This window comes from Gekko japonicus, unplaced genomic scaffold, assembly GCF_001447785.1.
Source record: "Gekko japonicus isolate JY-2015 unplaced genomic scaffold, Gekko_japonicus_V1.1 scaffold8, whole genome shotgun sequence".
NCBI classification, from domain to species: domain Eukaryota; kingdom Metazoa; phylum Chordata; class Lepidosauria; order Squamata; family Gekkonidae; genus Gekko; species Gekko japonicus.
In genome coordinates this window covers 1,241,341-1,255,081 of record NW_015167057.1, presented here as the reverse complement: position 1 = coordinate 1,255,081, position 13,741 = coordinate 1,241,341, and the positions used below count along the sequence as shown (strand labels likewise).

Here is a 13,741-nt window from a genome sequence, read left to right as displayed (position 1 = left end):
GGGGGGGAGAGAAGCGCGCTCCCCTGGCCCACCAGGGGCCCACCTCGACACACTGGCTTACGCTCTCTCTCTCCCCCCTTGCCTTCTCTCCCTCCCTCCCTCCCTCTTTCTCCCCTTCTCTCTCTCTCGCTCTCTCTCCCCTTCTCTCTCTCTCTCTTTCTTTCCTTCCCTTCCTCTTTCTCCCCTTCTTTCTCTCTCTTTCTTTCTTTCCGTCCCTCTCTCTTTCTCCCCTTCTCCCTCTCTCTCTTTCCTTCCATCTTCCCTCTTTCTCCCCCCCTCTCTCCCCCTCTCTCCCCCTCTCCCCCCCCTCCCCCCCTCTCTCTTTCTTTCTTTCTTTCTTTCTTTCTTTCTTTCTTTCTTTCTTTCTTTCTTTCTTTCTTTCTTTCTTTCTTTCTTTCTTTCTTCGTGTGTTTAATTTTCTTTCTCTTTTCCTTTCCTTTAATCTTAAACTTTTCATTCTTTAATTTTGTCATTTTCTTTTTTCCTTCAATTTAAAATTTTTCTTTAATTTCGTCATTTTCTTTTTCCTTTTCTCTGTTTTTCTTTAGTTGCCATTTCTTTTAATCTTAAATCTTTCTCTCTCCTTCCTTCCTTTCCTTCTTTCTTTTCTCTTTCAGTTTTCTTTCTTTTTATTTTCTTTCAACTTAAATCTTTCTCTCCTTCTCCCTCCTTCCTTCCTTCTTTCCTTCCCTTCTTTCTTTGTCTTTCTTTTCTAATTTTCTTTTTTATTTAATCTTACATTTTTCTTTAAATTCTAAATTTTATTCTTTATTTTTTCTTTCTTTCATTTCTTTCTTCCCATCTGACTCCTCTCCTCTCCTCTGAACTCCTCTGAACACCGCCCCACCGCCAGCCTCTACTACAGTAGATAACCCCAATAAATTCTTTCAGCTTTAAGGAGCCACCAGACTGGCTTTTCTTGGGGTGCTCATGCAGCTCGCCTGTCATTCCTGGTTCAGCCAGGATCCACAGTCACACAGACCAGGGCTTTCCCCTTTCTTCTCTTTTGTCACCTTCCTAGTAATGCGCGGCTGGTCTCACTTGCTGGAGCTGCCCACTCTTCTGTTTGTGACACTTTGACTTGTTTTGATGCGTTTCCAATCTCTACATCCCACAGGCTCAATCAGGGGGTGCCAGAGATGGCTACATGGTGGATTGGCATGCAGGGTCAAGGCAGAGGCTTGGGAACTAACTGGGATGGCTCAGTATATGGGTCACCTGTCAGTGCCAGCCTTTGGCATGAACTGAGGGCACCTGAGGAGCCCCATGTGCAAGAGGCTCTGGAGGGAGTTCTCCAGCTGCGTGGGGACACCTCCGTCCGTCGCATGCCGCCCTAAGGAGGGGGGAAACCCGACGCTATCCTTGCAGAAGGGAATTGTGTCCCCAGTGAAGACAGTTGCTCTCTTCTGGCCCACTAGCTTCAAAAAGTGTCATTCTTGCTTAAACTTGTTCTGCTCTTTGGGGGAGGGAGCTGATGGATGGCTGCTCCCAGTGATGAGTAGGATGGCATTTGGGAAGAGCAGAGGGGTAGCCAGCCACCCCCCAAAAAAAATTAGTTGGGAGCAAGGATGATTGTTCATTAGATGTACCTACGTCGCCAGCTATTATTAAATTAGCCAGAATGCACACTCAAAAATGCACTGCTCCTTGTTTTTGCATTTTTTATTTTTTGGTGCCAGGTCACTGTGAGTCACTGCGCACTTCTTCAGATACTCACGACAGCTCCTCCCCTGACACAAATTCTGTTAGTCTTTAAGGTGCTGCTGGACTCTGGCTGTTTTCTGCCACTAGAGGCAGACCAACACGGCCACCCACCTTGATCTTTATTTTTTTTTATTTACTCCTTTTATACCCCGCCTTTCTCCCCAAGGGGTCTAAGAGCAGCTTATATCATTCCCCTCATCTCCATTTTCTCCTGTCAGCAACAACCCTGTGAAGTAAAGTTAGGCTGAGTGACTGGCCCAAGGTCACCCAGCAAGCTTCCATGGCAAGAGCCAGGATTCGAATCTGGGTCTCTCAGGTCCTAGTCTGGGAGAATCGGGTTTGATTCCCCACTCCTCCACTTGCAGTTGCTGAATGACCTTGGGCAAGCCATAGTTTTAACAAGAGCTGTCCTTGAAAGGGCAATTTCTGTCACTCAGCCCCACCTCCCTCACAGGGTGTCTGTTGTGGGGAGGGGAAGGGAAAGGAGTTTGTAAGCCACTCTGAGACTCCTTTGGGTAGTGAAGGGCGGGGTATAAATCCAATCTCTTCCTCCTCCTCCTCTTCTTTGATGCTCTAACCAGCAATTGCCTCTCCCCCCTCACAGAAATATCTCCCCTCTTCAGCATCCATCCCAAACCGTGAAACGGTGCCTCTCCCTTTGAACACAGAGAATCCGTGTGCTTCTAAGACTGAGAATATGAGGACTGACAACCCAGTGCCTTTCTGGCTAGAAATTAACCAGCTGTCAGTTTTGCAAAAGTGAGAGTATAAGCTTGTGTAGATCTAGATGGGTAGCCGTGTTAGTCCGTCTGTAGTGGTAGAAAAGAGCCAGAGTCCAGGAGCACCTTGAAGACTAACAACATTTGTGGCAGGGCAGGAGCATTCATGAGTCACGGCTCACTCCTTCCACTTGTGTATGTGTGAGAGAGTTTGAAGTATAAAAAAGAACTTGAGAAGATTGCGATTCCCCCCCCACACACACACACACAGAGTTACCAATCGCAAACATTTGAGGCCATGGATTCCAGGCCTGGGCTGTGATGGCCAAGCAAAAAAGACCTGACCAACCCCCTACCCTTTTGGAGATCAAAGCCCAGAAAGATCCAAAAAGCCTTTTTCTGGAACAAAGAGATTGGAGCCACTTGAGCGTCCAGCTTTCTTTTCCAACACTGCCCCCTGGCTGCTGACCAGCACTAATCAGGAAACTGTCCCAGAACACCATTGGGGGGGGGGGGCTACATAACACAGACAGCCCGTCTGGGTGGTTGGTGGATGGAGAGGTGCTGAAGAGAAACATCAGTAGACCAACAAAACTGAGGGGTTACAGCTAGTGTAGAGAACCAAAAATATAGAAGCTGTAATGATGTACAAAATGCTTATAATCTCACAATAACGATACAAAAATAAACAGTCAAATTGAAAAGTTTTGGCATTCGTTTCGTGAAGAACTTCTTCCAAACATCAAGATGTGATAGTGTTGCTTCTTATTCCATAAATCCAATACAGCTGCTGCTAGTATACTCCGTGTGCCTGTTGATGGAAGGATTCGTTATGTAAGAACATGTTCAACATATAGGATATTAGTACCTTTGTGTTGGATTTACACATTATGGAATAAGAAGCAACACTATCACATCTTGATGTCTGGAAGAAGTTCTTCAAGAAACAAATGCCAAAACTCCGGAGAAGTTCGTCCATCTTTCTGATACCTGTTGGGAAGTAATATTTTTCAATTTGACTGTTTATTTTTGTATCGTTATTGTGAGATTATAAGCATTTTGTACATCATTACAGCTTCTATATTTTTAAGAAACATCAGTAAAGCAACGGCTCCTGGCGCATCTGAGCGCGGAGGCCAGTTAGGGTGCAGAAGAGGCCGTGAGAACGGAGCCTTGCTGCCAAATTGCTGCTGGCTCGTAAAACGTACGAGCTAGGCACTCCTAGCCTGAGATGGACCGACCTCATTACTGAGCAGGGACAGGCAACCCGAGGCCCCAAGACTAAATCTAGCCCCAAATGTCTTTCCGCCTCTTTCTGCACTTCTGATCCTGGAAGTACCCAGAATGACTACTGCAAGAAGGGAGCAGTCAGTGACTCACGAAAGCTCCTCCCCTGCCACATGTTTTGTCAGTCTTCAAGGTAGCACTGGGCTCTTGCTCTTTCCTGCTGCTGCAGACAGACTAACACGGCCACCCAGGCCTGTCACTGCAGTGGGACATCTTGGGGCCAGGCCCCCTCGACTTACTGCCCAGGCATCCTGACTTCCCATCCAGCCAGTTTATTTTATTGTATTTTCCGCGTGTGCCCTGGCCATGCCTAGCTGTTGCCTGACTCTGCCTGCCAGCAGCGTCCCTCTGGCTGGCTGCAGGTCAGGCACGCCATGGGGCACGTCTGCTCCCTACTCCAGTCCTCTCTCACTTGCTTTTCAAAAACTTTCACTCTCTCGTTGCTCCTGACACAGCACCCCCTGACTTATTTAAATGCCCCCCGAAGTAAAAAATCCTGCCTATGGCCCTGTGGCCACCCATCTCGATTTATCATGAAATGGTTACTGCAGGAGGCAGACGCAGTCCCCCCAAACGGCTGGTGCGGCCATCCTTCAGGCACACGTTGGAGAGCCTTGTCCTGTGGTGGCAGCTGCCGCCAAGGCAATGACATGGCCAATTGAATTCCCAGTGGCCACCCAGAAACCTTGCTGGGCAAAAGCCCCCTGTCCGCCCTCCACTTCCTAAAAACACTTGGCCGGCAATGCTCCCTCTAAGCTGTGGAGTCTTGTGAGCAAAAATTCCACTTTGTGAGCTTCTGGCATTAAAGTTGTGAGCGAGCGATTTGGCGACTGCATCAGTTAGTTTGCTCTGGAGCCATCCTTCCTGAGCTAAGACAAAAATCTGTGAGCTGGAGGCTAAAAAACTGTGAGCAAGCTCACACTAACTCAGCTTAGAGGGAACACTGTTGACGGGAACCAGCCAAGTCAGTGGATTTTGTGGGGCCCAGGGGCACCATGTTGGGGAACCTCTGTCCTAGGCTGAGACCAGAGGAGAGGACTCACTGCCCACTTGACATATCGTGTGACCAGCAAAAGACATTGCTTCAGAGAGTGAGTACATTCCTTAGTAGACATTTACTTGCCTGCTTGCTGCAAGGACCTAGGAACGTGTCAGGGGAGTTTTTCAAAACTCTAGTACAACTCCCACCCCTTTCCCTGAGTCTAATCTGGGAGGGAAAAGATTCACCCAATGGCTATAAACTAAGCAGGTTATTCCTGTTTGGTCCTTGGATCTGTTAAACAGCTTTCGATCAGTGGAAGAGAGGTAGGGTTGCCAGGTCTGGGTTGGGAAATACCTGGAGATTTTGGGGGTGGAGCCTGAGAAGGGCGAGGTTTGGGGAGGGGAGGGACCTCAGTGGGGTATAATGCCATAGAGTCCACCTTCTAGAGCAGCCATTTCCTCCAGGTGAGCTGATCTTGGTCACCTGGAGTTCAGTTGTAATACCAGAAAACTCCAGCCACCACCTGGAGGTTGGCAACCCTACAGGGAACACACACACACACACACACACACCCCAGTGATGGAGCCACCCACACGATCCTTCCAGCTCTGCCCACCCAGGACTGGGTGGATTTTGAAGATAATTACCCCTCTTATCGTACTTAAGTGATACTGGGGGGGGGGAACCCTCCCTGTTTAGTGACTAGGATTGTGAACATGGCAGCGAATAAGGAAAAACTCAAGGAAATTCTTATTGCTTTAAGGAAGGGGCTCATTATAAATGGGTAAAAGCTGCTGAGCTTAAAAATAACTGTTCTTATTCCACGTACCGCATTTCGCATGCTAATACTTTGCAACCATTTTATTTACTTAGAATGTCTCTATCCCACACTTGCAGCTAAAAGTGTTCGTAGACGCTGAGAGCTCGATGACAGAGTTCTGGAAGCTTCTGTGAGGAAGTCACCGCTTTTTTTCTTTCCTTACTGCAAAGTGCCCCCAGCAGACCTGGACACGGTTTATGGGGCGGAACAACTTGCCCTCCAAACCTTTCTTCAGTTCAAAATATGGCCCTAGGGGGGGGGGGGGGGCACTTGCAGATAGGGTTCCCAGCTTCCAGGTGGGGCCTGGGTATCACCCGTTTTTACAACGGATCTCCACCTGACAGAGATCAGCTCCCCTGGAGACAATGGCTGCTTTGAAGGGTGGACTCTCTATGGCATGGCACCATGTTGAGGCCCCTCCCCTCCCCAAACCCCTCCCTCTCCCGGATCTACCCCTAAAGTCTCCAGGTATTTTCCAACCCAGACATGGCAAACCTAAGTTTAGGCGGAGAGAGACAGACTGACCCCAGGTCATCCAGCAAGCTTCCATGGTAGAGTGACGATTCAAACCTGGCTCTCCGAGATCTAGGGTTGCCAACCTCCATGTGGGGCCTGGGGATTTCCTGCTTTTTCAACTGATCTCCAGCTGACAGAGGTCAGCTCCCCTGGAGAAAAGGGCTGCTTTGGAGGGTGGACTCTCTGTGGCACTGTACCCAACTGAGGCCCCTCCCCTCCCCAAACCCCGCCCTCCCCAGGCTCCTCCCCCAAAGCCTCCAGGTATTTCCCAACCCAGACCTGGCAAACCTGCTTGCGGATTTGGAAGTCTCATGTGGAGGTCTCTTCCGAGTTCTGCTACCAGAGAGATGCTTTTGAATGAAGACTGCCAGGAGCTGCACTTGGGACTATGCACACCTATGAAGTTGCTGGTCTGTCAAGGTCGGTTTCGAAGGAGCTGGGTGGGTTTAGCCTGGAGGGGAGACAATTGAGCAGAGATAGGATAGCTATCTTCAAGTATTTGAAGTGTTGTCATATAAAGGATGGAGCGGAAATGTTTTCTGTTGCCCCAGAAAGTCAGACCAGACCCAGTGGGTTTAAATTAAATCAAAAGAGTTTTCGGATAAACATTAGGAAGAAATTCCTGACAGTTAGAGCAATTCCTCAGTGGAACAGGCTTCCTTGGGAGGTGGTGGGCTCTCCTTCTTTGGAGGTTTTAAGCAGAGGCTAGATGGCCATCTGACAGCAATGCTGATTCTGTGAATTGAGGCAGATCATGAGAGGGAGGGCAGGAAGGGATGAGTCAGCGCTCGGCTCTCATTGCCCTTTCTTACATGCCCAGGGTAATGCCAATCACTACTTGGCCAGGAAGGAATTTTCCTCCAGGCTGGATTGGCTCAGGGATCCTGGAAGTTTTTTGCCTTCCTCTGGGCATAGAGTGGGGGGGGGGTCCTCTGGGGGGGGGGAAGGGGGGGGGGAGTTTTGAATTTCCTGCATTGTGCAGGGGGTTGGACTAGTTGACCCTTGAGGTCCTTTCCAGCTCTGTGTTTCTGTTTCTGTGTCTACTCTGACTGGCAGCAGCTCTCTAGAATCTCAAGCAGATGCCTGTCACATCAGTGAATACTTGATTTTTTTCACTGGTTATGCTGGGGATTGAACGTGGGACCTTCTGCATGCAGTTCCCTCAGCTGATTTCTGAGCAAACTTTTAGAAATGTTATGCCGGTTTGCTATGATCATTGAATGGATCCTTCATGCACAGAGGCAGTCTACTTTAGTGCCAGTGGCTGGGAACAGGGAAAAACTAGTGCCTAATGTGCTTGCTTTTCACAGACACTTGGGCAGTCAGCTTTAGAAACTAGGGTTGCCAGCCTCCAGGTGGGGCCTGGAGATCTCATGCTTTTACAACTGATCTCCAGCTGACAGAGATCAGCTCCCCTGGAGAAAATGGCTGCTTTGAAGGGTAGGCTCTATGGCGTTGTACCATGCTGAGGCCCCTCCCCTCCCCAAATCCCACCTTCTCTTGGATCCTCTACCAAAGTCTCCAGGTATTTTCTAACCCAGACTTGGCAATCCTATAGAAACTGAATGCTGAAATAGATGGATTCTGTACAGGGCCGACTTATCCATTAGGCACAGTAGGCACAGTGCCTAAAGCGCACAATACTTTTAGGGTTAGGCTACGAAAATATTTTAATTTCTTTTAAAATCAGGGGGAAATGAACTTTTAGGGTTGAAGAAAATGTTTTGATTCCCTCCCCCTCACATCAGGGGGAAAAAAGCGAAACGTTTAGGGCCCACGAAAATCTATTAAGTTGACGCATTTAAAGCTGTATCAGAAATAATTTTTAATATCGGTATATTATTATAGTGGGAGGTGCCCACGAAGGCCAAAGTGCTTGGGGCCCACGAAAGTCATAATGTGGCCTTGATTCTGTAGTGTTAGGCTCTTCCTGACAGACGCAGGCAGACAGGACAGCTATGAAACACAATGGTTTGCTTTATTTTCTAAAGAACAGCAGGGGTGACAGACGTCTGGAAAGAGCTGTCTTACACAAGGAAGGGCAGCAGTGCCTGGATATCTGGAATAGCACCTGGTACCGCGAGTGGTATAAGATAGCGGCAGCGGCGATGATTGATAGGAGGCCGAGGACCTGACGGGAACCACTTTCCTCATTTGCCAACATGCACACCTCAGTAGACTGTATCTGCATTGCTCAGTTTCTGGCACGATGCTAAGTCCTTATCCAGCGGTACCAGACAGCCCTTGGTGAAATCTGGCCCCGCAGCAGAGGAAGCCAGTGCCGGCTGGTTGCCAGGCGTACCTTCCTTGTGCTGCAGTGCCAGCTCGGCCACCCGCTTGCCCATGGTGAGGATCCCAGCGGCCTGGTTGCTGGAGCCATGTAGGAGATGGTAGAGCCAGTTCTAGAAAGCCTTGGTAGCCCTGGCATCGCACTGCTTGCCAAGGATCAGGATACCGGTGGCGTGGTTGCCCATCCCATCGAGCAGCTCAAGGAGGTGGCAGGAGCAGCTCTTCTGACGGCAACAGTCCAACACGGCTTGTTTGGCTGCGGCGAAGGAGCACAGGAAGAAGACCAGGAGCAGCGAGGCACCTCTGTGGATCTGGCAGGAGACAGCAAAGTTAGCCGCTGATGGCGGGAGGAGAGCCTTCAGGTGTTTCTTCCGCAGGTCTATTGCCCCACTGGGTCATTTTGCTGCTTACGGAGTCAGGGACTTCACTATTGCAGGTTGAGGTCCCATGAGGAATCGCAGGAGAGGGAGAGAAATGCAGTCTTCCTTTCTAGGATTTTATCATTTGTGGGCTCCAGCAGGGCAATTTCCTCGGTTCCTTCTATTTTTTAAACTGGGTCTCAGCCAATGCTCCCTCTAAGCTATGGAGTCCTGTGAGCAAAAATTCCACTTTGTGAGCTACTGGCATGAAAGTTGGGAGCGAGCAATTTGGCTACTGCATAAATTAGTGTGTTCTGGAGCCATCCTGTCAGCTATGCTGCCATGATGTTTATGGGCAAGAGTGCATCTGCTTGACGAGTGTACCATTTCTAACAGTAACGACGTTACTGCCTCTATAGCTCTTACAATAAAGTATAACCTTATGATAAGCGTGTACTCCTTTGTTTGGCTGTGGAACCGGACACATCCTTCCTGAGCTAAGACAAAAGTGTCTGGGCCAGCTTAGAGGGAACACTGGCCTCAACTGCTCTCAACATTTCACACCTCTTCATGCATGCTTAGTTATAAAGCCATCTGGGGAGGGTTTGATTCCCCACTCCTCCACTTGCAGCTGCTGGATGACCTTGGGCAAGCCATAGTTCTGTCAGAGCTGGATGATCTAGAACACCGTAGTTCTGTCAGAGCTGTTCTTGAAAAAGAGCAGTTTCTGTCAAGAGCTCTCTCAGTCCCACCTGCCTCACAGGGTGTCTGTTGTGGGGAGGGGAAGGGATGGGAGTTTGTAAGCTGCTCTGAGACTCCTTTGGGTAGTGAAGGGCAGGGTATAAATCCAATCTCCTCCTTCTCCTCCTCTTCTGTGTTAACAGATCTTGAGTGTGCACACTTGTTTAGGAACATACTGTTTTACTGGCTTAGACTAACATCCACCTTCCCATGGAATTTTTTGCAAGAGTAACCAACAATTCTTAGGTAATCCAACAGAAATTGACCAGTAGGGTGCAGTCCACCTTCTGCTAGCTGTGATTAAAGTTAATCAAGTGTTTTTAATGTAAAAAAAATAAATTGAAATCTTAAGTTAGAAAAAAATCAAGGGTTAAAAAAGTTCTTTAATCAAAGCAGTCCTGAGATAAGAAGGCGGATGGACAGAAATGAAACATTTTCACAAGGATCCCTGCACAGAGATGAATTCTGTTTATTCTACTGAGAAATAAGTCAGGGGCAAAATGTGAGGTAGCCGAATTTGCAGACAACATGATCATTCAAGTTGATGAATCCCCAAGCCGGGCTTCAAAAGCATCTCTCCAAACCAGATAAATGAGCGACAAGATGGAGTTACAGTGCAAGGAAGGGTATAATGATGTGCATTGGGGGGGGGGGAGGAAATAAACCCAAGCTACATAAATACTGATGAGATCAGAACGGCCTCTGTCTGTACAACAGAGAAGTCTTGGGATCATAATGCAATGTTCACTGAAAATGTCAGATTAATATATTTATCAATGGCTGCGGAGAAGGCAGAATTCTTATTAGGAACAGAGACGCATGCATCCTAATGACATTATCTAAGGCCCTCCAATGGCTCTGTTTAGAATTCTGTGTGAACACACACACATGAATGCATGAAGCTGCCTGATCCTGAATCAGACCATCAGTCCATCAAAGTCTGTATTGTCTACTCAGACTGGCAGCAGCTCTCCCGGGTCTCAGACAGAGGTCTTCTACATCACCTACTGTCTGCTCCTCTTAACTGGAGTTGCCGGGAATTGAACCTGGGACCTTCTGTGCAGAATTCTAAATCTAAAAGGATACCGTAGCACAGGGGAAAAATAAAAGAGCAATCAACGGGCTGGAAACTCAAGGCTTTTAAAGTTCAGCATAAACCAGCCACAGTGGGTATCTTGAGAATGTGGAAATGTTCTCTCAGTTAACACTAAAATGCCGAGCCGTTTATTAAAACCAATTGGTGGCCGTACAGAACAAAAGTAATGCTTCACACTATGGGTCACCGAATTCACCACAGTGAGATGTGCCAGATACCTCTTTGAAAAAAGGATCAGTCAAAATCCGTGGCATTCCAAACTTAGAGCCACTTGATCTCAGTGTTCCAGGTGCTATGGACAATTGAAGGAAGGGCTGTTGATTTCAGGGCCCTTTTTGACTTTGTGAGAGGAAACCGGCCACTGTTTGGGGGGCAGAATGCTAGGCCAGGTGGGACCCAACTGAGCGAACAGAAGATTCTCATGGCCTCTTCTACCTTCCCTTTCCACTCCCTGTTTTGAAACCTGCCCCTTTGGCTCATTTGGTTGCCTGCTTCTGATTCCATCTTCCAGGATTTATTTTCTGCTGGGAATAACATCTTCTGTTCAACACGCCCTTCCTTTCCCAAAAGAACACATAAACACCAATGCTCCCTCTAAGCTGTGGAGTCTTGTGAGCAAAAATTCTACTTTGTGAGCTACTAGCAGTAAAGTTGTGAGCGAGCAATTTGGTTTACTGCATAAATTAATTTCATGTGGAGACATCCTTCCTGAGTGAAGACAAAAATGTGTGAGCTGGAGGCTAAAAAACAATGAGCTAGCCAGGGGTCATTTCCTGCAGGAGAGCACAGGAGCAGAGCTCCGGCAGTAAAGAACCCAGGGGGTGGGCACATGCAACAAGCCCCACCCCCTGCTCCCAGCAGCCCTCAGTCAGAGCAAGAAGCAGCCAGGTAAATTGCAGAGCCCCCCGATCCAAAACAGTCTAGTGGCACCTTTAAGACCAAGTTTTATTCAAGGACAGATCTGCCTGTCCCCCATCCCCCCAATAGCTAGCAATCCAAAACAGTCCAGTGGAGCCTGAGGGTGGGTGTTGCCTTCTGACACATTTCTGGTGATATCAGAGGGTGTGGCATATGCAAATAAGTTATGCTAATGAGCTTTTGCACCTCTTTTTCTACGAAATTACCCCTGGAGCTAGCGCATACTAACTCAGCTTAGAGGGAACATTGAACACATGAAGCTGCCTTCTACTGAATCAGACCCTCTGTCCATCAAAGTCAGCATTGTCTCCTCAGACTGGCAGTGGCTCTCTAGGGTCGCAGGCAGAGGTCTTTTACGTCACCTATGGCCTGGTCCATTTAACGGAGATACCAAGGATACCAAGAATTAAGACGGAAAATTTGTAACAGCCGTTATATAAACTTGATAGAATTTCCCTTTATGCCTTGTCCCATACTCTGTACCCTTCTTGCCCTATAATGTATTATCCCATCCCTTGCCCTATAATGTGTTAAAACCTAATAAAAACTTATTTTTAAAAAAAGGAAGATGTCAAGCTTCTGTATGGAGTCCTCCAAGGGGCAAAGTACACATGTGGACACTGTTACATCTAGTTCAGCCCTAACAGATTGCATTTCTCCTTCTCAAACTGTGGCTGGCATGTTGCCTCTCTGTCCCTTCTATCCAGAGGGTTCCCATCTCGTATCCCCACACACACACACCCAATTTGGCACCTCCAACCCAACATCACCATTACCTTAGTATTGTGGGTCTCCATATCTTGTGGGAATCTTCAGGTTCCCCCAGCAGCCTTGTGTCATGGGTCATGACCACCTGCTTGCAGAGGTGGAGGATTTATAGGGTCAAGCTCTGAGCAGCCGTCGGACACCTCCCTGGTTCTCATTCACGATCCCCTCAATTGCAATGCCCCAAATAGTCCATCCCCCCCCGCCGCCGCCCAAACCCTGTAGGTCGGATCAGAAAAGAGAGGAAGAATCCTTTTGTACGCCATTCCTTAGAAACAGGCCAAGACATCTACCTGCCTTTGTTGTCCCCCCCACCCCCGCTGCTGCTAATAAAGCTGTCTGAGGGACTCGGCAAACGGTCCAGAGCCACAAAAGCGGCTGAAGGCTCGGCTGGGATAATGAGACCGTACTAATTTGCACGAACCCATTACACTAATTACCTCAAAGGCGCCAAAGGGGAAGCGAGAGGCTGCCTTTCTGTTGCCTGGCCCTGGTACGTGGGATTGGCATCTTTCCACAGTGGCACGTGGCACTCGGAGGTCCTTAGCATGCATGGGCGGGTGTTTTGTGGGGGCATTCACCTCAGGTCCTGGTTCAACTTCTCTGCTTCCCAAAAACAGGACCCCCAAATTAGGGGGCAAAGTGCAATGAGAAGAAGAAGGAGGAGGAGGAGGAGGAGGAGGAGGAGGAGGAAGAGGAGGAGGGGGGGGGGATTGGATTTATACCCCACCACTACCCAAAGGAGTCTCAGAGTGGCTTACAAACTCCTTTCCCTTCCCCTCCCCACAACAGATACCCTGTGAGGTAGGTGGGGCTGACAGAAACTGCTCTTTTTCAAGAACAGCTCTTATCAGAACTACGGCTTGCCCAAGGCCATGCAGCAGCAGGTGCAAGTGGAGGAGTGGGGAATCAAACACAGTTCTCCCAGATTAGAGTCTGCGCACATGACCATGACACCAAACTCACCATTTTCTCCAGGGAAGCTGGTCTCTGTCTTCTGGAGATCAGTTGTAATTCCAGGAGATCTTCAGGCCCCACTTGGAGGTTGGCAGCCTTGCTTGCATTCAGTTACCTTAAGTGAGCCAGACTGGTGGATCTATGCCTAGTAATAGTGGTACTATTACTATTGGCCCCTGGCAGCATCGAATTTTTCTGCCCAAGCAAGAAAGGTACACAATTGAATTATTGCCATAGGAAAGTATACCTGACCACGGAAGCAAACTATGAAGAAGATGAAGAAATTGGGTTTATACCCCACCCTTCACTACACAAGGGAGTCTCAGAGCGGCTTACAAACTCCTTTCCCTTCCCCTCCCCACAACAGACACCCTGTGAGGTAGGTGGGGCTGAGAGAGCTCTTGACAGAAACTGCTCTTTTTCAAGGACAGCTGTTGTCAGAACTATGGCTTGCCCAAGGTCATCCAACAGCTGCAAGTGGAGGAGTGGGGGAATCAAACCCGGTTCTCCCAGATTAGAGTCCACACACTTAACCACTAAGCCAAACATAAAAATGGGAAGCAAAGTGATCTTTTCTGGAAAATGGCT

General features: G+C 48.4%; 1 protein-coding gene across 1 annotated transcript in view; it reads right to left on the bottom strand.

The window, feature by feature from the left end:
- The window catches only part of KCNH4 (potassium channel, voltage gated eag related subfamily H, member 4), a 108,237-nt gene extending 99,864 nt beyond the window's left edge, over positions 1-8,373 (bottom strand). The window contains exon 1 of the mRNA XM_015412422.1: positions 8,331-8,373. Within this exon, the coding sequence (XP_015267908.1) occupies positions 8,331-8,373 (43 nt within the window). The remainder of the gene's footprint in view (positions 1-8,330) is intronic.
- Between the last annotated feature and the right edge of the window lie 5,368 nt (positions 8,374-13,741).